The sequence below is a fragment of the Micropterus dolomieu genome, linkage group LG05 (genome assembly GCF_021292245.1).
Source record: "Micropterus dolomieu isolate WLL.071019.BEF.003 ecotype Adirondacks linkage group LG05, ASM2129224v1, whole genome shotgun sequence".
Taxonomy (NCBI): Eukaryota; Metazoa; Chordata; class Actinopteri; order Centrarchiformes; family Centrarchidae; genus Micropterus; species Micropterus dolomieu.
The window spans coordinates 17,419,280-17,445,241 of NC_060154.1; the positions used below are offsets into that span (position 1 = coordinate 17,419,280).

General features: G+C 39.7%; 3 protein-coding genes across 3 annotated transcripts in view; 2 read left to right on the plus strand and 1 right to left on the minus strand.

Moving 5' to 3' along the window:
- Positions 1-25,962, plus strand: part of faf1 (Fas (TNFRSF6) associated factor 1) — a 1,021,784-nt gene that overhangs the window by 230,532 nt on the left and 765,290 nt on the right. The window lies entirely within an intron of this gene.
- Positions 305-9,455, minus strand: cope (COPI coat complex subunit epsilon). Its single transcript, XM_046048875.1, has 11 exons — positions 9,302-9,455; positions 7,823-7,981; positions 7,616-7,678; positions 7,354-7,454; positions 6,641-6,793; positions 5,778-5,831; positions 5,490-5,571; positions 4,918-5,073; positions 1,733-1,801; positions 960-1,034; positions 305-609 (listed from the first exon to the last, which is right to left on the minus strand). Exons 2-11 carry the CDS (start codon positions 7,922-7,924, stop codon positions 556-558), a joined length of 909 nt encoding a protein of 302 aa, XP_045904831.1. The 5' UTR covers positions 7,925-7,981; positions 9,302-9,455; the 3' UTR covers positions 305-555.
- On the plus strand, positions 9,270-25,570 carry tnfaip8l1 (tumor necrosis factor, alpha-induced protein 8-like 1). Its single transcript, XM_046048887.1, has 3 exons — positions 9,270-9,704; positions 22,953-23,231; positions 24,466-25,570. Exons 2-3 carry the CDS (start codon positions 22,960-22,962, stop codon positions 24,752-24,754), a joined length of 561 nt encoding a protein of 186 aa, XP_045904843.1. The 5' UTR covers positions 9,270-9,704; positions 22,953-22,959; the 3' UTR covers positions 24,755-25,570.

The following is a 25,962-nucleotide window of genomic DNA, read 5'->3' on the forward strand; positions in this document are numbered from 1 at the left end:
AGGAAATACCCGAGGGGGGGCGTGACGTAATTAGGGCCGCTATCTTCTGTTTGAATTAGGGTAAAAAAAAGTATGACTTAAAGAGACAGTGCAAGAGTCCACATTAGACACTGTACGTCAAATTAATGCGTCAGGAAGCACCAAAAAAACACTTTGCATGGGTATGATTAAGAGTCTATGGGGTGGAGCAGTGGATAAGACACATGCATTTGGTGTGGAGACATGGGTTCTGCCACATATCCACTAATGTGTCTCTAAGCAATACACTTAACCCTAGTTATCTCCAAACCAAACAAACACAACACAGGTATTAAACATTTATTATCATTTCAGAGGAATGTTTACATTAAACTTGTGTTGTTTCCATAGGAGAAATGCAGATTTACAAAGAATGGATACTAAAGGCTGACAGAATCTGATCTGGTTCAAATAACACAGCCAAAGCACACTTTTTCTTACAAGTTAAAATAAACAAATGCAGGTATGCATGTTAGAAAGACAGAGTGTAGAGAATTTATGGTTCATAATTGAGGTGTTACAGTGAAAGCAGATGTCTTATGCTGTGGCGGTGGGAGCGTACTGCATCACTAGTCTGTCAAACTCATTCTCCTGCAGGAAAACAAAGAGCAGAGAAAACAGTTAAACACCAGGACAAATATCTGCCCACGGAAACTGCTCTACATTGCATGATTTGTTTTGGCATGTTTATGTACATCTGCACTCCAGCGTGATGTGTGACAAAGGCTAGAGATTCAGAGTTCAATGCTCTTGATGACTCTGCTCCAAGGACACCTGCTGCCCAAATGTCAAAACAACCAAGCCAGGTAATCAAATTATAACACTGATTAAGGTTTATGAAGGTTTGTTAACAAGTGAAAGTGGATTGTGTGAACCTAAACAGCAATGGCCACAGGACAGAGACATACATTAAAAAACAAATGCAAACACAAGAAGGTTACCTTGGCTAAATAATCTTTAAGGTATGGGTGGGATCTGTGTGCATCTTTCAGCTGAGAGAGGTACCGGTTGGTTACCTGTAACACAAGTTAAAATTATTAAAGAGACATAAGTAATAGTGTAATTGAGTAATAATTAGAGTGAAAGAAGAGAGAAACAAATGCTATTCCATTCAGTGCACAGAAGATAAAAATAAGTAACAACATTTTAATGACTTTTATAGTCTGATAGGACTCACACTGTTACAATGCTTAGCTTAGATTAAAACAAAAATAGTCCATTGAAAAGTTGCTACTTTACCTGAGGATTAGGCTCATTGCCTAAATATGCCCACACAATTCCAGTTAACCTTGCACATGATGTGCTAATCAACTGTTATCACAGTCGCAAACTGATGGCTTTGAGTCAATGGTCAGCATTCTACTGCATTACTATCAAATCCATGAAACTTAAGACAGATAATTGAGTGTTTATCTTATGAACTTTGTCTTCCAGGCTGTAAAATTCATACACAGCACTAAACCTGTGGAAGTGCTTAGATGACACTTTTTATGATAGAAGACAAACACAATCAAGAAATTGCCTAGTTGAATGCTTTTGCCAGGTTTCATCAACACATTAAAATTACTGAGTGGACGATCATGCACTCGAAGTGCAGAGTGTTATTGGACAGAGATTTTATAAGTCGTCTTTCACTGAGGATGAGTTTGTCTAAAGGAAACTGACGGATGCTCAAGTGTTGCCTTGAGTAACAGCTTTGGGTCCAAAGTCTCACCTCAGGAGCTTTGCCCAGGTGCTGGGTCAGCACGATGAGGTTGATCAACGTCTCAGGGTGACTGCTGTCCTGAAGGGGGAAGAGAGAAAGACATGATATGAATAGACAGTGAGAGTCGTCCTCACAAAGCAAACTGGCTAGGAAAACATACACAGATGTGGATACACGGCAGTGAAAGATAAAAGTACACTCTATTCAGCTTGTTTCATTTCTTCATGTATATGTAAATCACTGTAACTTCGGTTTCTCTTATTTATTCTACTTATTTCCATTAAAACTTTTGTCTGATTTTGCTAGGACGAACATGAGCAGTGACATCTAAAGTCACATTATACTTTTGTTACGTTATGTCTGTTAGTAAGATAACATCCATGGACAAAAATCACTTTGTAATAATTTAACCAGTAGACTTTGTGTTGTCCATCTGTCATCAGTGAATGGCCTGACTCAAGAAGCAGCAGTGGGGTATTCCCATAAATAAGCTCAGAAAATCCAGACATCTGTGAAAAGCTTCACTTCTTTAACCTAAACAGTTGATTTCAGCCATCTCAGTGTCTGGTTAACTCGGGTCTGACTGTGTGATTGTACAACTTTAAAAAACAAAAACAGACCTGAGTTAGTCAAGCACGGGTCACATCCATTCACAATACAATTGAACAGGGAGGTGCAATATTCACAAAGATAAGACAAAACAGCAAATATTTAACATTTATATAGTATGAAAGATTTTTTTAAAAGACAAAGCGACACTATTTTATTCTTGTTGTGTCTTGTGGATAAACACGGTTCAATGGGCAGGTTGTTTAGTACAGGCTATAGCCTACAAAAGAGTGTGTGGTGCCATCTGCTGTTACAATGCGAGTAGTTTTTGTTGAGGGAAGCATCCGCAGAACAGAAAACATTTGGCCTTATTTCTGAGACTTGAGATATCAGAGTGCAAGTCTGCTATTAGAAATAATGGCCTCATTAATTGTTTTCTGACAAAGTGATGGCTTTCTTTTCCTTGTCCCTTGTTTTTAGCTGTATGTATGTGTATTTCTATTTCAGTAAGTTGAGAGCCATGAAAAATGTCATATTCCTTATATCTGTACACATACCTGGCTAAAAAAGCTGATTTTGATTCTAAGGGTCATTTGTTTCATCAAGTTTTCTTTGGTTGTCAGTGCAAAGGGTTATTTGTATAATGACTTGTTTGTTTAATTTATTAACTGTAAACCACTGTGTGATGCGTAATTTATTTTTGCTTTATTTGTATATTGACTAATTGATTGTAAACCACTGTGTGATGCGTAACTTATTTGTATATCGACTTGTTTATGTTTTACATTGATTGTTGTAAGGCACTTTGTTACCTGTATTGAAAACGGGGTACCCCCAGGATTCTCAAAGTTAAATTTAAGACTTTTTAAGACCTTTTTAGGATGAAATTTGATACCAACTTCACTGCCGTTTAATGAAAAATCTGTATTAATTTTAAGTCCGAGAAAATTATTTTACTAAGTTACATACAAAACATTTTACTGTAATACATTCAAATTTAACACACTATAGCTTGGGGTGTGTTTGTACTTTGATAAGATAAAATGAATCAAGGACATCACTTTGTGTTGAAAAGTGGTGGGAAGATAAGGGTTGAGATTAGGGGTGTGACAATACACTTAGCTCACATGCACAATTCACAATATTGGAGACAAGAAGATATTTTAACACTATTTGATGAAATGTTCAATGCTGAAATATATTTAAATGGGAGTCTGGGGGTCCCCTAGAAATTTTTGAGCACTAAACACTTAATTTCCTGCATTCTGGAGACATTTTCTGCACCAGTTTATAGTAGAATTGTCTTTATTTAAATAAAGTGATTCAGATTTTTAACAATGCATATTTTTTTCTTTTATCTTTAAATTGCATGTTTTCTTATTGCGCAAATAAACCTTTCTCAAAGTATTTTCATTAGTTTTTTTTTAACATTTCTTGTTGCAAGCCATTTTTCACAACATATTTAACAAATGCTTTTTAAAAAAGTGATGGAGACATGGCCCCAGTATCCCCAGCGTAAATGACAACTATGTAATGAATACAATATTTGTGCACTAAGAACTCTTAAGGGGTGAAATCAAAAATACAAACAAATTGTGTGGTATAAGTTGTTGCAATTAGTAACACCTTGGCTAGATAAGGTAAAGTAATATAATATGCCAATTTCTGTTTTTCTAAAGCATCTAAAGGCTGCTTGACATATAGTATTATATAGTAATGGGGCGGTGATGGCGCATAGATAAGATGCTTGCCTTTGGTGTGGGAGACTGGGTTCAATTCCCATCCCTCTAGAGCCGTGCGACATGTACAGCAATTGTAAGTCGCGTCAGCTAAATGAATAAATGTAGTATTGGCTTGAAAGCAGCGGCGCTAAGAAGTTGGGCTCCGGTTTGTTTTTTTCCCTCGTTCAAGTGATCGGCGCATCTGGGTGATGTAAGTTTAATGTGTGTGCGTTAGTTTGATGTTTCCATTCACACAACGTTAGCCTACAACAGCGGCGCAATGCCGACACGGTCCTCGTCTACACACCTGTCTCTCCGTTACTGTTGTAAGATTCAGCGGGTCTTCCAGCTCTGCTGTTCCATTAGTGCTCGCCACAGTGTGACTGGCTCGCACGCCGATCAGCTTGTTGTGCTAACCGCAGCGCCACTGCCCTCAGCCTCGTCCGCCAACTTGTACGTATCTCTGGCTTTTTGAACTTCACACACTTTCCCATTCTGAGTCGTCGAGCTAACGTTAGTAGCACGTCAGAGACGTTTTCTTTTCTTTTCTAACAAATGACTGATTCGCACAGAGCTGGATGCCAGAGCTCGTGCACCGCGAACACTTCACAGTTCAGAGCGTAAAGCTGAACACTAATCTAGTCTCACACACACAAAGTATTCATTTATGACGTTACGGTATTAATTAAATCCTACAAAAGGACAAGAAAAAATTTAAGACCTTGGTAAACGCAATTTAATACTTTGGTAATGAAATTTAAGACTTTTTAAAATACTTTTAAGACCCCGCGGGTACCCTGGAAAATTGCTATAAAAATAAAGCTTTTATTAGTATTATTAGATTTGCTTGTTTTAATTGTGCTTACACCAAAATGCATTAAGGTTGTCAGTTAATGTGTGATGAAGAGCCAATTGTCATCTAACCTTGTCAAGTGCCTCCTGTAGCACTCCCTCAGCCTCCTCCCACTTGTTCTGTGCCATGTAACAGGCCGCCTGCCCGTTGAGGAGCAGCAGTGTAGAGGAGTACTTGTCAGACATCTCCTGGAAAATGTAGTAGGCATCCTGCAGCTTCTCGCCACCCTGGAGCAACAAGCAGAATGCAAATAAATGTGGGGTGGAGTGTTGATCAGTGACGATACCAAAAAGCTAATAATAAAAGTGCACAACCCTTGTTGATTGTTTTGTTTACTTATAATTGGTGTCACAGTTCCTTAAAGGTTGGCTTGGGGTAGCTTCAAGGTCAGCACCAAGAATTTCTACAAATCACTCTGTCGGCTAATTATTTCAAACCTCATTGGAGCGTCAGTCAATCATAATACAACTTAGGTGAGGATAACGTGATGAACAGGAGTTTAATTCACTTGGTATATGTGCAAACACATACCATTCACTCCAATATGTACGGAGGGTTTACAAATTATTCATGATAGAGCATTTAATTATAAATCAACTACGTGTATCTTGGTTATGTTACGCAAACGTAACTGAATCCTCACCACAGCAATATTAACCCAAGCTGTGGCCAGCTGGGTTAGAGTAGCATCCTCATCCTGCTCCTGCATCTTCTTCAGCTCTTTCCTGTCAATGACAAGAAAATAATGTTAATGGTATTAGAGGAACACTGTGTATACTGTAGATTTTAAGAGAGTTTACAATGAAGAATATGGACAGTATTTACAAAACACATTCAAAACATACCTGGGTGTTTTACATGAGCCTTTGAATAAGAAAGCTTACATAACAATTCAATGTAAACATCATCCACTGTTTGCGTTTTACCCTACCTCGCCAGGTCAACACGATCCAGACTCAGCAACACCTGAATGGTCATGGCCATGCTGCAAAATAAACAAATTTTCAGGTCAGTTTGATTTCATATGGTTGCCTTCACTTTGAAGACAACAGTCTGAAACTGACCAGTGACCCATCAGAGAGAGGTTTGTGGAGAAGACGTGGTAGCCGGGACTTAACAACCCCCTTACTTTGTGTTTTGTATTTTTACTTAATGTTTCTGCCAAACTAAAGATTTTTTTAATGATTCTGGAATGTAAATTTAGCTCATCTTTCGCTTACACACATGCCAACATATTAGCCTTATATTTGACAGCACGGTGAGATCAAGACGTAAGTTATCGTTTTGAGAGAAATCCATATTTCTCTTTCAGTACTCGGGTATGAGTAATCGGTAGTCAGAGTCAGTAATCATCTATGCATCAGGAGCATCTATTAAACCATAAGTTGTTTTTTTTTAATAAAAAACATTAAAGCTAAAGTGTGTAATGCTGATTTTTATATTATTGTGATAATTATTTCGGTATACAGAAATGTGGTAAAACACAAAAACTGGTTCCATACAATGCTTTTTGGAAATGTAAATATGTTTTGGCAGAATGTCTATTTGAGATGATGTCTAAATTGATCATTTTAGTAATTCTTAAATTTACATTAAGTGGGTGGTTGTTCACATTGAAATGACAGGAACAAGGATGAAACCTCCTTTTTAGTAGTTCCAATGGAAGTAATTTATAGTTTGCAAAAAGTAACAGATTATGTTTTCTTTGCTGACATATTTATTTGAAATCAGTTTATATGGTGAACAAAATCTTGCTGAGACATTTTTTAAAGTGAAATCTTCATGCCTTCTTACCACTCCAGGCTTTCTCCTTGGTGCAGGGTCCTGAGAGCAGCATCCGTGTTCATCTCATGGTAGTAGATGGAGGCAGCCATGAGGAGGAAAGTGGTGTTGGTAGCATCCACACTCTTTGCCATCTTCTTGTCTAGATCAGCAACAATAGCATCTCTGCAGGGGGGAAAAATAGCAGCAGGAAAATTGTTAAGACAATGAGAGGAATTTTAACTCAAGAGAATCCTTGAATCACAATCAAGTACTAAAGAAGAAGATGAGGCTGGTTAGTAATAAAATAAAATTAATACATTTAAACAATCTGTAACATGGAGATAGATCAATGTTATAAGACAAACTTCCAGCCTCATCTTCTTCTTTAGTACTTGATGATCAAACGCCCACATAGACATTAACTGTATTATTCTATCAAGGTGTGCAGTATGCTAAGAACAGAAAACCCTGGGAAGAAGCAACTACTGTGGTAATATATAACATTATCAAAAGCATGGTTTTCATCAGTCTTGTGTTGAGAACTAGGTTTCTGGTGGATACCCAGTATAATTGTTTAAGTGGTAAACTCAGGTGTGATTGCATATCTGACTGTAATATTTGCTACTTACTGTTTATAGTCTAATTTTGATACTGATTGAAAGACTCCTTGGCTAAAAATTTTAATGAATTTATCGTTCAGCCCCATTCCTATACCATGTTGACCGTCAAATACAAGCGCTTACCTTTTACTTTCATTGGATTTATACTCAGCAAACATCCTTACAGCCTGAAGCTCGGGTGGAGAGTTGGCCTTGATATCATCCAGGACAACAGCATACTTCCTCTGCAATAATAGTACAAAACACAACAGGTCAGGGAGGCTGGCTTTTAATCGGCCAAAAACCTGTGACAGCAATGAATAGCTAGTTAGCTAGTTAGCTAGCAGCTAACTTAATGACAAGAAACTAAGCACAGTGACATTCCTACTTGAGAAAATTGGTTTACCTGGGCTATGTATGCTCTGTACAAAAACATGTCCCTTTCAGTCTCCTTCTCGGGTGTTGACGGCTTTAAAGAAAAAACACAGGTAGAAGTTAGAAATATTCATTTTAGCACTGTTGCCAGAAAACACCATTAGTTGCGATGAAGCAGAGAGATAAAGACGAAACAGTATACTTCAAAAGATTCAGCTGATAACAATTCGATACCTACCTTCACCTTTTGAGCCTCGTTAATACACTGCTGATAACTGCCGATATAATAAGCATTTTTCACATCGAAGAGTTCATCCACATCTCCCTGCTGCGCCGCCATGTTGACTAGAGAGCTTCTTGACACGTAGCAAAACTACGTCACTTTCCTTCTTTTCCCCTAGGATTGTGGGAGATTGAGTCCAACAACAAAAACGCAGGCGGCTGTTATAGAGCATCAGGGGTAAGTTAATTATAAAGATAGCTCAAATATACTAAAAAGTATTGTTCTTCCCTAAAAATAGCCATATCCTCACGTAGGTACACGACTATGTGTGAATTAATTTGCTTGAATACCAACTATAAATGTACAGCAGTGTTCATTTCGGCCTGTGCTTGCATACTTAAAACCTGACCTAAAAACATCAGTTTGGCGCTGGGAAATTGTAAGAAGCATTTTTCACGATATCGATTAATAGAGACCATAATTGGTAGATTAATCGATAATGAAAATACTTGTTTGTTGCAGCCTTAAAAATAATACTACCATCCATTCAAATGGCATATTACAAGAAAGAAGATCTTGTAAAAACAATATTCATGTGATCATACATCAGAATGATTATATTCTGTCTATGTTTGAAAATACTAGAAAGGCTATTTCAGTATCTGTTGTTATCTTTTTGATGAATGCAGGCTGGTTTTGACATACTTATCTTTTGCACATTTCAAATGAAATGAGTACCCAGTGCAATAATCACTACTAATCACATTATACCACTAGAGGGCGCGCTAGGTCAATTTCACTCCTGCAGGTGTCATACCTTGTATCACTCTTCTCTTTATTATTGGACTTGCTGCAGCACACTACTTAAACTACTTAGACTTACAATACAAGATATAGTTATAGGTTATTTTATGTGGTAATGTCACAATTGCGTAAATAACACTGAGGTATGGCCTGAGATGTTTGGCAATGTAGGGCTAAAACGCATAGTGTTTAACACCAATACTATAAAAAAATTTACCTCAGTGTTAAAATAACAATGCAAGAAGGCTATTTTGACCTCGGGAGTTCCTGTCTCCTCATTACACGAATGAGGAAAAACTTCCTGTATCCTAAAAACATCCGCTGACAAAATCTCTCTCTTTCTGTCTGTCTCTCTCTCTCTTTCTTTACATAAATAATTAAGTGTTATGAAACTGTGAAATGTAAAATTTTGTAAGAATAACCTGATGCAACTCCAAATGAAAACAAAGAGTATTTTTTATGCATGTGTAACGTTAACTTAACAAGCCAGTATATCATCCAGTCCATGACAGAAAAACTTCTCCCCACAGTTCCTGTTCATTGTTCCCTTAACACCGTTTCCTCTGGGAAATTTTCGGCCTTGGGACTGGGAACTGAACAAGGATAATTACTGGAAACCCTAATGGGGGCAGGGAATGTGCTGGTTGTAAATGGTCCTTTCTTTTGGTTTGAATGGGTTGGTCCACTCACCCTGTTGCTCCTTCATTGGCCCAAGCCAACATCAATCTGCTGATTTCCAGGTCCCCCTCAAGTTTGAAACTTTTTCTTTTTTACGAGGGAGGAGGAGGAATCGAGTTACAACTAACTCTTGTAACCGATCTCACAGCAGCCAGGAGAAGAAAACACTCTTTCAATAATTTACACATCTGTGCCTGATACGCGGTTGCAGAGACAGAAGGGAGCTGCGAGGGGCGGACAATTGTGTTTTGTTGTTTTACAGCGGAGATCCAACAAAACAAGCGAACAAACAAAAACATGCTGTGAAACGACTTCCCCCTGCGTTGCCAGGATGAAGACGTGAGAGATTCTGTTCAGATTAACTTGACATCTCGTCTGCTGACCGCTCCCGTGTCCCACTGAGGGTGGGAGGAAGGTGAGTTCAAGTCACTGACACACCGGCGATCTTAACGGTCGAGCCGTTTTTAATGAAACCTCTCATCAACAAACAAATCAGCGGTCGCGTCTGTTATCAGAGGCCTTTGGTCAAATCACTCCCAAGTTATTAGGCCGTTAAAGTTTTCACTGTTGTGAAGGTACAGCCGCTTTTTCATGGTGAAGACACAACTGAACTTAATAAGACTTAGTTTTTGTTTGCTGTGGGCCACTTGTCTTTTCTTTGACAGGCTGTTTTTAATAGTTAGCGGAAGTAACGGTTAATCTCCTTTTGATCATGAAGCTACCAGCAACTGGGAACAAAAATGGCTTCAACTTATTATAGCTAACAGGATGTAATGTGTGATTCGTATAGTAATGAAACTGATTGATGAGTTATTGACTTGATGTGATAGGCATTGGCAGTTCATTAGCTGGCCGTTTTGTTAGGCTTTAGAATTTAGATAGAAAAGGAATACTAGAAACTACCATGCATATGGCAACATAAAATAAGGAAAGTGACACACAGTTTACCAGTTTGGGTTCCCCCGACACACAGAAGCCTTAATGTGAACTATAAAGATTACTAATCAGGTTTATCAGTTACTGATGTAAAAACAATACAGAATAGCTAACTTTATTTGGTGTCATATGAAACAATAGTTGAAAATTATCAGACTTGTCAGAAGGCTCGCCCACTTGCACCAGTATCTTCTAAATTGAAATTTTAGACTTTTGTAGGGGATTGCATCATGTTAGCTCAATATCATAAATTATTATTTTAAATGGACAATTTGGATATGTTTCGGTTGGAGTATGTATTGCGGTATATGTATTGTCCATGTTTTTGAAGTTGGATAAAATAAAACACACTGTAGAGCACAGTACAGTGAATATGCATAGTCATGTGGACATCTGAGACAATATTTTACAAGAACCTTATCTTTCACATTTATGGTGAGTGTACAAAGTCTACATGATTTACCATCTCACAAGAGGTTGCGGAAATGTGGGAAGAAGAAAAAAGCAGATAAAGAAAAGGTTTTTTATCCCTGCTGGTTTAAACACCTAATAAGTCTCCTTGTAGTTTCAGTGTAATCCAGTGCATGTCCAGACCGAGACTGAAAAGGGGGGAGACGTGTTTCGCAAACACTGATGTGTTTTGTAACACATGGTTTACATTGTAAAAGCTTCTTTCCAGAAGCCTTCGAGTGTGGATGAATAGCTTCACTGTGCAACCAGGGCTCTGGCAGGTAGCAGCACACATTATCATGCTCAGCCTCAACAGACATGTCAAATGAATTACGGCCGTGGATCAAGACTTGGAGTTGCCTCTCTCCTTGCATTAGCTGTATCACTGGTGAAATGACTGGGCGTTTTTTAAGGCCTACTCTGTTTTTGTTGCAGAGGCTTCCTTTGTGTCTTTGTTGTTGGTAGCAATAGCTGACAACCGTTGTCCTGAGGCCAAGATCACTCTCACAGAACAACTCTAGGACTTTATTCAATGTGTACTGTATATTTAATTATACCATCCTATAGATACAGGCTAAATAACCTAGAATTGTAATGACAGGTTGACTAATCTATTTGTAGATTGACAGAAAATTAATTAGCAAGTTTTTTTGATTACTGATTTATTGTTAAAGTGATTTTTTCCCCCCCTCATAATTGCCAAACATTTACTAGTTTCAGCTTCTACATTGTGAGGATTGGCTGCTTTTCTCTGTTTTTATATCATTGTACTTTTCATATCTTTTTTGGTTTCAGACTGTTGATTAGATAATTTAAAGGCATGTCTTTGGTCTTTTGAAAGTTGTGATGGGCTTTTTCTGCACTGTTTTCTGACATTTTATAGGCTGAACAAGTGGTTTCCTAACCTTTTTACTCCTTCCATAGAAGATCTTTGGGTCTTAGACCGTCTGCCCAAACAAACAGATTTGGTTTACCTGGTTTAGTTTTTTTTTATATATATATATATATATATATAAACATGAATAAGTAAATCAATAATGAAAATAATCCTTAGTTTACAGCCTTAAACTAATCAAACTGGTGTCAGTTGCCTTGGACAGCGACTAGTGAAAGTGAAATACAGTACAATAGAAGTAAAATTAAAGTCCATTTGTTTTAGATTTTATCCATGACTGGTTTTAATGAGTATTTGCTCTTTGTCATTAATCAAAGCTTTGTGCTTCACAACAGCTGTATCATTGTTTCACCACAATGCGATTCTGAAAGACAAGAAATAATAATAATCATATACAATATTACCAATCACAGTCAATGGCAGGATTAATCAAATGCTGGTGAGCGTCATCTATGTATATTTCAGTGTAATTGTACCTGTACAGATCTCCTCCTCTAAGTGTCTTTAAGAATAGGACAGTCATGTTGTCACTTGCCAGACATCCCTCATACTGGGCAGAGTTTTCAATTGCAGCAGTAATGCTATAGATACTGTTACTCCTGCTGAGGAGAATCCATGGTAACTCACTGACAAAACCAGAGAGGTGTTTGACCTGCTCTTATTAGGCGGCAAAGTTCAGCCGAGCACACAGGTGGCCTCCAGTTTCCCTGGAAACCCGAAAACACTCAGAGCATGCGGCCTTGCCTGAAAGAGCAGAGCAGCATGACCTGCAAATATCATGGCATTGTTTGAAACAGAGAGAGTGAGGGATGGTGTTATCTGCCAATACACTGGACTCATTTGAGATCCCACTTGAGTCATTTATTAGTCACAGCCATGTCCTCTCATATTGGTTCCCCTCTGTTTTCACTGATCTCCATCCCTGCTGTTCTAACAGTCAAGCACACTGGTATTTGCCACTCCACTGACGTACCGAGTTAACAAATTATGTTCTCTGGGCTTGAAGTGAAGAAAATTAGTCATAATATGCCCTGCTCTTATGGTGGCCTTAATTAAAATGTCGTAGACCCAGACATCCGTCATAGCTCAAGTACCAGTTAGTACCTTGGTTATGTCACACATTACTTGCAGCGCTTTTAAGATGCTAATTATATTGTAAATAATATATAATTAAAACTTGGTGAATTCATGTGAGAGGTGACTGGGGTTTTTAGTCTTTTATTAGTCTTTTTTTATTTTGTCACAGATGCGTTATTCCAATTCAGCTCAGTTATAATCATAAAACAACTACACACTTATAAATTTTAAATGTTAGAACAAATGCTGTCAGTGAGTGTTGTGTTGGCCCGGCCTTGGGCAGCGCAGCAGCTACTCTATTCCCAGCCTTATTATACATGCGTAACGCTGACTGATGTTCCTAAATTAACGCCATCAGCTCACAGCCACTGCCTCTTAATGTACAGTATGTGTTGGTAGTCCACCCTTTATCCCTGTCCCACATCTCAGCCCCAACCTGTTGCACTACAACAGACTCCTCTTACCCTCCGGCCTATTTTAGTCCAAATCGGCAGGCTGAATTATTAATCCCCGATCCATTATATGCCGATGTGTTAATTATTAATTGTTCACAGGGCTTTGGCAGATCTGAGAAAAAACGTTAAAAAAGGGTAGGATGGGGCATGGTGTCTGAGGGAAAGGCACTGATTGCTTCCTTTCTCAGCAGATCAAGTCTTCACAGATGATGAATGTGTGGGAAGATGTGAAAGCGACGGCGCCGAACCACCATACAAAGTTCTACTTTATCCAAAGCGTGCATGCCGTATGTTCACATGATGTGCATTGCGTGTGTTTCGGATGCAATTATTATCTCATGCCAGAGACACTGAATGAGATGAGTGTGTGTACAAAGAGACCATCAGACAGTAACCATACGCCTGTCATATATAATTGTTAACGCACGCATATATCGTTCCCAGCACCGGCTCTCTCTATTAGCAGTCAGTGCCGCCTCTGTTATGCAACATCTCAAGAGAAGAGCGAGACAAACACTATAAAACTTGATGAAAGATGAAATTGCAGCGTTCACTTGTCCTGAAATCCTGCTGTTGATTCCCTAACAGTGGAGTACAGCTCATTTGAGTGGTTACTTGTCCTCTCTGAACACAAAGCACGGATGTACCTTATATAACAACCAGGGCAGTCTATTGTTTCTCAAAGTGGAGACGGATTATATTATACAGCTGTGGCAAATCTGTGGAGGAAGTTTTTCTCTCATTCAAGATTTCCTGATAAGAATTCATTCTAATGACGTCCGTAACGTTTTCGGCATGATCAAGAAGCTTTTTTTGAAACTTTCTCCCAGGGGTCCACAGTTTTTATGTGCAGTGTGGTGAGGCTTTGAATCAAACTGGTATTGTAAAGATAGGGTTGTGGTCCTGTAGACTCGCCCTATTCACACACCTTTTTACTCGCCAAAAGGCAGTAGAGCAAATACAATATGTCTAGAGTGTGTACACAGCACATCTTCCAATCCAGTTCAACAGCCCTGCAATGAACACTACCTTTTATGATGCTTATCTTTTTTAGTTTTTGTTGGCACCATGTCAGAGAGCTGTTGATTCAACTTTGTATTTTCTTGTTTAGTTGTATTGTATTAGAAAGTGTTTATATTATTTTGTCCGCCCCCACAAGTGTTGAATTATAGTGCAATCCGGTTCAACAACAGCACTAATACTGTGGTAAAAAAATTTGCTTGAATAGAGCTGAAACCATAGATGATCAACAGAAAAATAATCATTAGCTAGCCAAAAAGTTCCTATAACTAGTTCCAAGCTTCTCAAATGTGAGGATTGTTTTTTGACATTTTGTGGACCAAAGAATTAGTTCAGAAAGTACTTGAATCAATACCTGTTCCTGACATTATTACTTTCACAGTGGCAGTTTTTGCTACCAGCTTTTGCATTAAAGGCTGCAGATGTTGCTGTTATTGTTTCCATATTTGCCCATGTTTTGTAGACACTCTTTAAACTGTGCGTTTATTGATTTAGAGATGGGACGGGACGCTCAGAGTTTGCATTTATTAGATAGTCAACAGCATGAGAGAGGAGACTGCATGGGGTACGGGGGAAGGACAGATGGTAAAGGTCATCAGCTGGACTCAAACTGGGGTCTCAGTTACACGGTGTGTGGCTTGGACCTCTGGGTCACTGAAGTTTATGCTTTTAAAATGGATAGGACAAAGATCAAGACAGATTTGCTTTGCATTTCATACAGCTGTAAAATATTAATTAAACTTCTGAATGTTGACATGATATGTTGAGCACACAGCGAAAAACAGGTTTCTGTCAATTATCGGAGGTAACTATGGACACACAAGCTGAGGGAAGATTATAGGGTTGTTTGTGTTGTGTGGTCCATGATTCTGGTATGATTTATATATGTCCTCAGTTAGGGAGCAGTAAATCCCAACAAACAACAGAGCTGGTCTCAGTAATCGCCTCCATCCGACTGCAGTGAAGATTTTCTCTGCTGATGGAGTCGTCTCTGTCAGGGTCACAGTGCCTCAATCCATGTGACTACTGATCCCTGAAGAATATGAAAGTCGTGACATTTTCTGCTGCCATCAACCAATCACTTGTTAGATGAAGTGTCATGGAAAGTTTTACAATCTCTGCCAAAGCCTTTTTTAGCAACGTGTGGTGGCCAAGCACTGTAGAAACACATTCGTTATTGGTTTTCTCTTTATGCTGGCTCTTCTCAGTATCCACCAAGCTGTCTAGATTGGCAGCAGGTATTAGAGTGGTGCAGTCGATGCAGAAGCTGCATCCTGGATCCTGCTCAATGCCCCCTTTGGAAAACTAATGCCACACTCACATTATGTTGGATTTGCTCTATATATTAGCAGCCAAAATACAAAGAAATGTTTACATCAAGTAGCTTGTGTTGAATTTCGACGTTGTAAAACAGTAGCGTTTTTGGTTCTATGAATTTGTAAATGACTCAACACTAATATTGCAGGAATAACAAGTTATTAATAGGAAAAAAGACAAACATTCACAGTTTCCAGCGTCTCAAATATGTGGAGTTTCAGCTTTTCTCTGTTTTAATATTGTAATTTGCATATCTTTAGGTTTTGGAGTGTTTGTTGGACAAAACAAGTTGTCTTATTGGGCTCTTTGAAATTCTGACATTTTAAACATGTTGTTTCTCAACTTTGTTTTTGGCCACTTAAAAAGAAGCGATGTCTACTTGAGATCCCTAATCAGAGTTTGTAGTTTTAATATGACATGAGTTGTTCAGCCAAAGTAATTTTTCCGTCTTCTCTCACTATGACAGTGACACAAAGTACAAAACTGAGGATGATGTGAATGGCAAATTGAAATTTTTACCTGCGGATAGTACTAGATGATAAGTCAGAAGATCACTGAAGTAATTACAATTCATCCTGAGGGGAACATTAATGTCTGTACCAAATTGTATGACAATCCATCCCATAGTTGTTGACACATTTCAGTCTGGACCAAAGCGATGGACTGACCCATCGACAGACAGACCGACATTGCCATTCCTAGAGCCACACTGCTAGCCAACAGACTCAAATTCAACTGTCACATTATCACAGAAAATTGTCTTAAGTTATGGGCTCAGATACAACATAAAACATACAAAGAATCGCATAAAATTATATTAAAACATAAACAATCTCATAAATAAGTAAATAAGAGCAGGTGTGCAAAGCTGCATTAAAATGTGGTGTTTAAAATGGATTTTGCAGTGGGAATGAGAGAGTTTTTGTGAGTTCTCTGTTTGGTCAGAGGTGATCTGAAGCAGCGGCCTGATGGGAGTCGCTGAAAGGAGTGATGAAGGGGGTGTGAAAGGTCCTTAGTGATGGAGTCTACCTTTCTTTTTACTGTGTTACTGTAAAGGTCTGACAGTTGGATTTGATTTTGGTTGCGTGTTTGATGATACTGGAAGTTTTTTCCACCTTTTCTCTGTGAGGACGTACCAGCATGTGTGCTGGGCAATAAAACAATAATGATAATCATTGCGATATATTTATCCTCAATAACAATGTAACAAATGTTCAATATATGTAAAATGAATGTTTAATTTAATTCATGATTCGATTTTACGTAATTTTACTCCTGCATATTTGTTTAAAAAAGATTTTAACATAATTGTTTTGAATGTTCTACCTCAGATATGTTAAGTGATGCACGGTTTGGCAAGTGTTTGGCCATAAAGAATAGTTTAAAACCACAATTAACCATCTGGTTTCTTCAGCTTTCACTCAGGAGCAAAAATCAGTCTTTAAACTTGAAAGAAATAATGATTTGATATTTATCGTGATAATTATCATTATTGTGATGACATAAAATCTTTGGCCCAGTCATAACCAGGATGCAGTTTTTGCATGTGAGAACAGATTTGATGAGTGACCGGTGAACTGTTGTTAAAAATGTCCAACATTAAAGCCGTTTAGCCTTCTCAGGAGGAGTATGCACTGTTGGGCCTTTTTGTAGACTCATCTGCATGTTTTGTGAAGGACAGGTGGTGGTCGATCTCAGTTCTCAGATTTTTAAAGCTCTCGACCTGTTCCACCACCTGTCCCTCCAGCCTTAGTGGTTAAGAGAGAGGGTGTGGGGTATCAGGTGTCCACCACAGCTCTATGGTCTTAATAATGTTCATTTCCAGCTCTCCTGAAAACAGTAGACCATAGTGTCCACACTGTCAAGCAGGCCACAAAGGCCATGTCATCAGCATACTTAAAGTGTCAGTCTCTTGCTATTGCAGATGAGGATGGCCAGTCATGGCCAACCCATTGGGGCCCCAGTATTAAAAACAATGTTGCTGGATTTAAGACCATTCACTCTGATGTCTTCCAACCAGTGTTGTGTTGATTTGTAGTCCTTGGGGACGGTGCAGAAGTGTGTTGGTGTTTACTGTACTAAAAGCAGATGAAAGGTTCAGGAATAAAATCTGACCTATGAGTCAAGACAGCCTAGCCACTGTATCCAGGAGAGTTAAGCTGGCATCCTTAACTCCTCGTTTCGCCTTGTAGGCAAACTGGAGTGGGTCCAGATTCTCACCCACCATGGTGATTAATCTCACCCACAACTACTCCCCTGCATGCATTTGCAGAGGATGGAGACCCCAGAGGTTGAGTGCCACAGGCCTGAAATCACTCATGGCCTTGGCCTGTGTGTTGTTGGGAATAGGGATGATTGTTGTCTCCTTCCATGACCTGGGGACAAAGCTGGTGTTCAGGAACAGCTGGAAAAGCTGTGCCACCACACCACTCAGCTGAGCCTCGCACTCTTTCAGTATGCGGCCCTTGAGCCAGTCTGGTCCAGGAGCTTTCCTTGGGTGTAGCATGGAGAGGATGTAAACGACCTTCGCTCCACCACACTGATTGGTGTAGGGGCTGGTGTTTGTCGAAGTCCATTCCTTCACAGGTTCAGTCTTTTTGAATGTGGCGTAGAAGGTGCTGAGACCCTGCCACGTTTCCATCATACTTCCCCTGGTGAACCTCCCCTCCATCAGATTTTTGGCCAGCCTGGTTTTGTGCTTCAGTCCTTTTCGAGGCTGAGACAGTGTTTTAACTCTCTGGTGACCCAGACTTAAGTGTTAATGTATATAGTCATTAGTTGCAGCCCTACTGTTATAATGAGCAATATCAGTTATAGTTTATTACAGTTTATTATAACACAGTCATCTCCTGGACAGTCAAATAAGATACACAGTGCTTGTTGTTGTTATTCACTGCATCACTCAAAAGTCTCCACAGCAACCACACTGTGAAAACGATAAAAGAAAACGACAGCCATTAGGAGTTGTCATCCCACTTACTCCCCTTTCCCCAAATGATTCGGGAAAAGCTTTTTGGCTCAAGTGTCCCAAATTAAACCCAGATAATAAAGGGCCCATCCAGCTTTATCTGACCCAGCTTTAGTAATCCTCCAAGGACTAGAGACAGTTGGGTCATTTCCTCTTCATCGTTTCTTTTACCTCGATCCCTCAGTCAGGCTGTCACACAGGGTTGACAGGGCTGTCTAGACGTTCAGACGGGTGTGAGGGTCCCCGGGTACATTAAGCTCCCTCGCTGTCACGAGACATCCATCTAACACTGTGTAGGGTCTGGTTTCATTTCCATGAGTCATGTTTGCTCAGCTTTTGCCTACATGTCTTTGTGAGTGGATGTATGCTGCCTTGTTCTAAGCGAGCTGATGATGTTGTATCTTATCTAACTGTCGAAATTATGCTGAGGAGCCATTTGGCTGCAGCAAACTGTCTTTTGTTTTTCATTTCATCTTCAGTTGCTCAGCAAACCAGCCCTATCAGTTATGTGTGCAGGTTTTTGTGTGCGTGCAGTGAGGGCTGTTTCTTGTATACATTCCGCAACAACGCTCAGCAGTTTTTGCTGCTGTCATGTCCAGTTTTTCCTTAAATCCGTTAAAGTTTTGCCTCTATAAATAATACAGAGGCACTGTGTCAGGGTCGGCGGAGCTGCCTCTGAGCACCAGACTTCACATGCCATAAAGATTTAGCACTAACCACTCTCATGCTGCAAAGTCGCCCAAAAAAAGATTTCAAGATCGAAAACCTTTTCATCACTCTGAACACCTGTACCCAGAGAACCTTTTTTTCATGCAGCCTTTGGTTTTCTCGCCTTGGGGGTATGGAGAGGGTTGGTGAGGGCCTCCATCCTTTAGATAAGAGAGCCAGGGGTCTGTTATGTCACTCTTCTTCAGCTGAGTGAAACCTCAGACACACGATCTTAAGTGGTACCGTGTTAAAGCGTTTGGATTCATGGGTGTGAAAGACAAATACTCCTCCCTCTCTCCAACTTTTCCCTCCTCCTCCTCTTCTCCTCGTTGTTCGACAGGCTACACAGAGTTGACAGCTATGATGGCTCCAGTCCCCGACCAGAGTGGAATTTAATGAGCACTATGAAATCACCCACCAATCTGAGAAAGAGAATGCTTTTCTTAATGTGTGCCCATTATCCATTCGCACATCTCTGAACTTGTATACGTCCGTCAACAAGCGTGCAGAGAGGAAGAAAGGGAGGTAAATGAAGACTTACTCTTAAGTGTTGCGATAAGCGATTGTGCTCTTGAGGCTGAGACTGTTGTGATTAGAGGATGACCGCAGGACTAAGTGATTGTTTTCAGTCGTCGCTCAAATAGAAAGCTCACATTTAGTTTCTTTAGTTGTTGAGCTTTTTCCCCCTGTCTGATCATTAGTGTCTTTCTCCTTGTTATCCATTTCACACACATTGCATCAGGGCAGGATTTGTGCAGCCTGGCAAGTTTAGAGTTACAGTCGTGGTGAAACGTTCGATGTGGATCTGCCAGTGATCCTTGATCAGCACAGCAAGAGGCCCGATTAAACATCCAGCACCTGCAAAGAGAGAGGGAGTAAAACTAGAATCAGCATGAGACAGTATATAAATGACCTCTCATTCAACGCCTACATGTCCCTGACGTTTCGGGATTGATATATAATGCACCCCTCTGCCCTTTTTCCTCTCCATCTCTCTGCCTCTTGTCTTTGCTCTCCTTATCCACATGTGTCTCCTCCCTGGGAAGCATCCTGCTGACACTCTCTCTCCAAGGAGTCTTATTGATATTCTTGGAGAGGCATTGCAGAGGGAGAGAGAGAGCGGAGTGAGAGTGTGAAAGTCAAACACTGTAGCAGCAGATGCACTGCTTTCTAGTACCAGCAACAGTAGAAATCACAAGTCACCCAGCAGGAATATGTCACTGTTCATTTTGTCTGCTGCATTAATAAAACCCCTCCTGCTTTGGGTTTTTATTATTCTCTAACACGTGGAAAGGCTGGTTAGGCTTTAGGGATACTGTCATGTGGAGGGATGTTGCATAAAGATTAAACTACCGTTGTTATGTGAACGGGACACTTTGCTCAAAAATAATGATTTACTTTTCACTGCGACGGTCACATATTAAGCTACATTTAGCACATCAGTCACCATCAGTGAGCGTTTTACTTATTTGAGTATTTTCTTGATTCCTAAGATTTAATACAAAGGCACAAACAACAAAATTTTCAGTGCTGGTTTTGTACCGATGTAAAAACAACTCTGAAGAACATAAACATGTTTTGACTGTAGAGGTGATGAAGATTAGTTCATTAACTAATTAGTTAACTGACAGAAAATGAATCTTCCTCTACTTTGTTTATCTTTTTAAAAGCAAAACCTCCAACCACTCTTGTATCTTATCTTCTTTTAATGTGAGGAATTGTTGCTTTTTTTTCTCTTACATCAGAATAAATTGAATATCTGAGTGCTTTGGACTGTTGGTGCTATGAAACAAGGCATTAGTAGATGTCACCTTGGCCTCTGGGAATTTTAAAGCGGACATTTTTTTACTAATTTCTGACACATCATGGACAAAATAATTACTCGATTAATTGAGGAAACAATCGGTGTATATATAATCGATAAAGAAAATAATCAGCAGTAGTTTTTTTTGTTTTCTTTAGTCAAATGAAAAAAAAAAACTTCTCAAATAGTAATTGTAGCCTCGGAATAACTTTGGCTGAATAAAGTACTGTCTAAAATTCGAAAAACATTTTTTTTTTTATTATAAAAGAAGAGCATGAATTGGATCAAGCATTTGATGCCAGCTTTTGGTACTTGACAGTTTTCGATACCTGGTGTGACAAACACATGTTGGTAGCAAAAAAATATTGAGGTTCAGTACCTCCACCCTACAGGAACCTCTTATCTTTCAATCATAATACATATTCATGTTAATCTGGTGTTTTTTCCTGCCCAACTGTAGTGTCTTAGATTGCGCTTCTGGTTCCTGTTTTTTGCTTTTTTGTCTGTTAAGTGGAATCGGAAGTTATTGTTGCTGTGTGTGTGTGTGTGTGTGTGTGTGTGTGTGTGTGTGTGTGTGTGTGTGTGTTTTCATGGTCTTGTGTGCTCACTGATCTTGCAGCATCATTTTACATAATAAATTGGGAAGAAATTGCATCTAAACTGAAGGAGACTGTTTATGTGAATAAATCTTTGCCTTACGATGAACTGAAACAATTAGTTGATGAAAATCTGAAGTTTTGATAATCAGTTAATTCAGATAATTTTCAACCAAAAACACCAAACATTCTCTGGTTCCAGCTTCTCAAATGTGAGCATTTGCAGGTTTTTTACTTCGTTGTATCATTGTGAAAAAATCTTGTGGTTTTAAATTCTTTGTTGAAAAAAGCGAGCAATTTGAGGACGTCACCTTGGGCTCCAGCATTTTCTGACATTTTCTAATTAATATGAATGAAAAAAACTTAGTTGCAGCCCTTTTTCAAGATCCCTAAAATGTATGACTCTAAATTAAGATCAAATTAATTTGTTTTTAGTTCTTTTTTATAATTGTGTGAAAAATGATTTTTGAAAATGTCATACTAAAATGTAATTTCAAGTACAGTTTCTCTCTCATCACCTTTATTCCTTCCTCCCTGCTCTGTTATTGGAGGGCAGATGTGGAAATCATATTTTTGTTGCCGGTTTACTCTCTGGTTATCCTTGGGACATCTGTGAAGGTCGGAGATAGAGTGTACAGGAAAATAGATAAATTTTATATTTCAAAGACAGAATGTACAAACCTGAAGAAGTGACCTGGAGAACACATTGAGATGCCGCTGCAGAAAAGATGTGGCATGCTGCGGACGTGCCTCATTTGATAAGAGAGATTGGGGGGGGGTGAAAGCCGACAGCTCCCGGGACCCCCACTATTTATGCACCTCCATCGTGGGCGAAGCCTTTCACTGAGTCACCCTGTTTTGGCAGACAAACGCACTCGGAACATAGCATCATACATAAATCAAGCAACATGTGTGTGCTGAATGAGTTGGCAATGTCCTCCTGCTCACTTTCACATACACACGCACACCTTGTTCTCCGAATGCATTCAGCAGATGAGACATCCAGATTACATTGTCTGCTTTGCGTGGTCGTGCTGTAAATGACTTCACTCCTGCAAGCGTAATGACACATTGTTCTGTAACTACCTTGTAGGCTTCAAGCCAGAGGGTTGCTGGGACTAATTTGACAGCTGCCACGGCTCGTTATCTGATAAAGGGGACAGTTCTTAGCCCTGCAGTTTAAACAGTATTAGTGTAGATGTTATTTGAAATAACCTCACACATTGCAGGCTGACTGTGTTATGTTTGGCCCTTTTTGCTGAGGTCCTATCTTAAGTTAACAGTTCCTCTCTGTCCTAGTTTTGTATCAACTGTAAAAAAATTTTTTACAACAAACATGTTTTTTCAGTCATAATTTCAAAATGGAAAGGAAATATGTCTGCTCTCATTACATGCATAACCATTTAACTTATCTGTTTCTCTCTCATTTTGACCCAGACTTGACATGGACTCCTTCAGCACCAAGAGCTTAGCCCTGCAGGCGCAGAAGAAGCTAATGAGCAAGATGGCCACAAAGAGCATGGCCAACCTCTTCATTGACGACACAAGCAGTGAAGTGCTGGATGAGCTGTACCGCGTCACCAAGGAGTACTCCCGCAACCGCAAAGAGTCCCAGAAGATCATCAAGAACTTGATCAAGATGGTGGTGAAGCTGGGCGTGCTCTACAGGAACAACCAGTTCAACAGCGAGGAGCTGATCCTGGTGGAGAACTTCAGGTAGGCTGCAAGACTCATTTAAGGGATAATTCAACATTTTGGGAGATGCTCTTATTTGCTTTCTTTCTGAGAGTTAGATGAGAAGATCGATACCACTTGCATGTCTGCGTGTTCGGTACAGAGCAAGAGCCACGAGGCGCTTAGCTTAGCTTAGCATAAAGACTGGAAGCAACAGCTAGCCTAGTTCTGTCCAAAGTTCAAAAATACACCTACCAACACTAAAGCTTATCTTGTTTGTTTAATCTTTACACAAACAGTAAAAATGACTCTGTGTGGTTTTAAAGGGAAGTTACATGCTAAAACTATTTCTTGATTGATAATCCGCCCAACACAACACACTTTTGGGATCACTGTGAACAAACACCTGTTGTTCACCAAGAACAGCACCTGTGTCCCTGTAAAACCACAAATTGCATGTCATATTTAGACAAAATATAAATACGAGCAACTAAGTCGGCAAAAAACATCCATGTCAGCCTCCCGAGTTAAATCAAAGGTAGCACGAATTTCTGACAGCTGCGATTTGGTGAAAAGAACTACAGAAGTGCCAACAAGCCATTGGCAAAATCACCATCGCTGGCAGTTGCATGTAAATAACATCCAATAATATCACTAATTTAGGCTAATGAATGCTAGCAGTGGGGGTGTTAGTAGGCGTATTTTGGGACTTTAGACAGAGCCATGTGCTTCTTCCTGCTTCTTGTCTTTATGCTAAGCTAGGCTAAATCACACACACACACACACATACTTATCAATCTTCTTTCTCTCAGAAAGAGAGCAAATGATTGTATTTCTATGTTTAAATGAAAAGCTTTTGTCACATCCTACCATATATTTAAATATTGTTATATTGTGTATCAGAAGGTGACAAACATTGAGAAACAACAAGGAGCTGGTCCTGATTGAGAGCTTCAAGTGGGGAGAACTGCAGTTCAAGTACATTTCTGTGTGCTGATGGAAGCAAATTAAGGAAATTGACTTTTATATTTTTCACTAAAATAGAAATACTCAGCTTGGAGGCATGTGAAGCTGATGTAAGTGCACAGTATGGAGAATGGTGATTATATTAGCATGGAGATGCATTACTGCGAAGGACAATACTATAAGTGATAGGGGGGGTCTGAAACTTCTTCTAAAGAAAATCACAAGACAGCAGATTCTATTTTTACTTCCTTCTGCTGCTCCAGTCAGAATTAGAAACTGACAGCTTCCCCCCTCTCTTCTCGTCTCACAGGAAGAAAGTCCACACTCTGGCCATGACGGCAGTCAGTTTCCACCAGATCGAGTTCACATTTGACCGCCGCGTCATGAGCGCCATTTTGAATGATTGCCGTGAACTTCTGCACCAGGCCATCAAACGCCACCTGACAGCCAAGAGCCACTCGCGAGTCAACCATGTGTTCAACCACTTTGCCGACTGTGACTTCCTGGCGGCTCTCTATGGGCCCTCTGAGGTTTATCGCGCTCACCTGCAGAGGATCTGTAACGGGGTCAACAAGATGCTCGACGAGGGGAACCTCTGACCTCTGCCGGCCTCGTCATCAGGCGCCTTTACCTCTAGTCACCCCTCATGTACCATCTTGCAGGATTTCTTCCTCCTTTATTAATTTTTTTTTTTTAAGGTGACAATCATGAACATTTTTATTTTCATTTGCTCTGTGTTTGTGTGTGCCTTTCAACACTGAAATTCTCCTGGCTAGTTAGTCCAAAGTCTTTTTCTTCTCCAGCCTGACTTTTTGTTATTTTACAGTAAACAAAACCCAGCTGATGTGGTGTTTAAATGTAAAACTTCATGCTCTTAATCAGTATATCCAGCGGTTGGAGCCTTGTCAACCGTGCCTTGGAAAAAAAACTTTTTTTCATCTGCATTCCAAGGGCACCATTGCTTGCTCTCTTACTTAATCAAAAAGACATGAATCCAGGCACAAGCCTTCAGTTATATCTCTGTAAGATGCTTTTAATGGACAGAAATGGGGCTTGGGAGAGGAAAGAAAGTGAATTTCTGTCTTTTCCAAATACCCAAGGACATAGAGAAGTGATTTCTTTTGTTTGTTCGTTTTTTCTAAAAGTAGTATTGCACTCAATCCTGAACAAGCGCTGTACTGTACTTTCCTGCAGTAATGAAACCATGTGAAGTACGGCAGTTTGAGTAATCCTGCTTAGCCTGCATTTTACAGCGCACACCGACATGCACTGAAGTCCACATTGCAGAGGGGCGAGGTTTTTGTTTAGAAGGCACCCATAAACCCAGTTTTGCTTTTAATAGTCTGTTTTATAGCCACCACAACAAAGATGAAGTATTTGGGTCATAAGGGGACCATAAACATAAAGGAATTTGATGGTACTGTGTTGTTGATTGTCTCTGCGCTGACTCGAATGTCTCCCCGGATCTACGCTCATCTGCTCAGACAAACTTCCAACTTTTTTATCTGTAAATGTCATAATCACAGCAGGGGAGTGGAACTATGTGGCACCAGGTGCAAAGGTTGCACAGTTGAACTACTTGTCATAATAGATGTTGAAGCCCAGGGTCAGATGGGTTTCAGATTTATCGGCATTGCCTCAGGTTTATCCAAAAAGCACTAAAAGTCTGGTTTGAAATTCTGACAGATCTGAACTAAAAAGACTCCCCGTGAGCAGTCAGATGAAAGGCTGGACGAAAACTGCAGTGCCGTGTCTATGAAAAGGACCAGGCAGGGTATAGAGATTAGAGCAGAGACAAATACAGTAC

What these genes read in the sequence shown, in the direction of transcription:
- cope (XM_046048875.1), bottom strand. Translation starts at nt 7,924, where the DNA reads ATGGCGGCGCAGCAGGGAGATGTGGATGAACTCTTCGATGTGAAAAAT. An exon ending in ACAGAGCATACATAGCCCAG is followed by an intron (nt 7,455 to 7,615) that starts GTAAACCAATTT and finishes CTATTATTGCAG; the next exon opens with AGGAAGTATGCTGTTGTCCT. An exon ending in ACCTGGGCAAAGCTCCTGAG is followed by an intron (nt 1,035 to 1,732) that starts GTGAGACTTTGG and finishes CTTGTGTTACAG; the next exon opens with GTAACCAACCGGTACCTCTC.
- tnfaip8l1 (XM_046048887.1), top strand. Translation starts at nt 22,960, where the DNA reads ATGGACTCCTTCAGCACCAAGAGCTTAGCCCTGCAGGCGCAGAAGAAG. An exon ending in ATCCTGGTGGAGAACTTCAG is followed by an intron (nt 23,232 to 24,465) that starts GTAGGCTGCAAG and finishes CTCGTCTCACAG; the next exon opens with GAAGAAAGTCCACACTCTGG.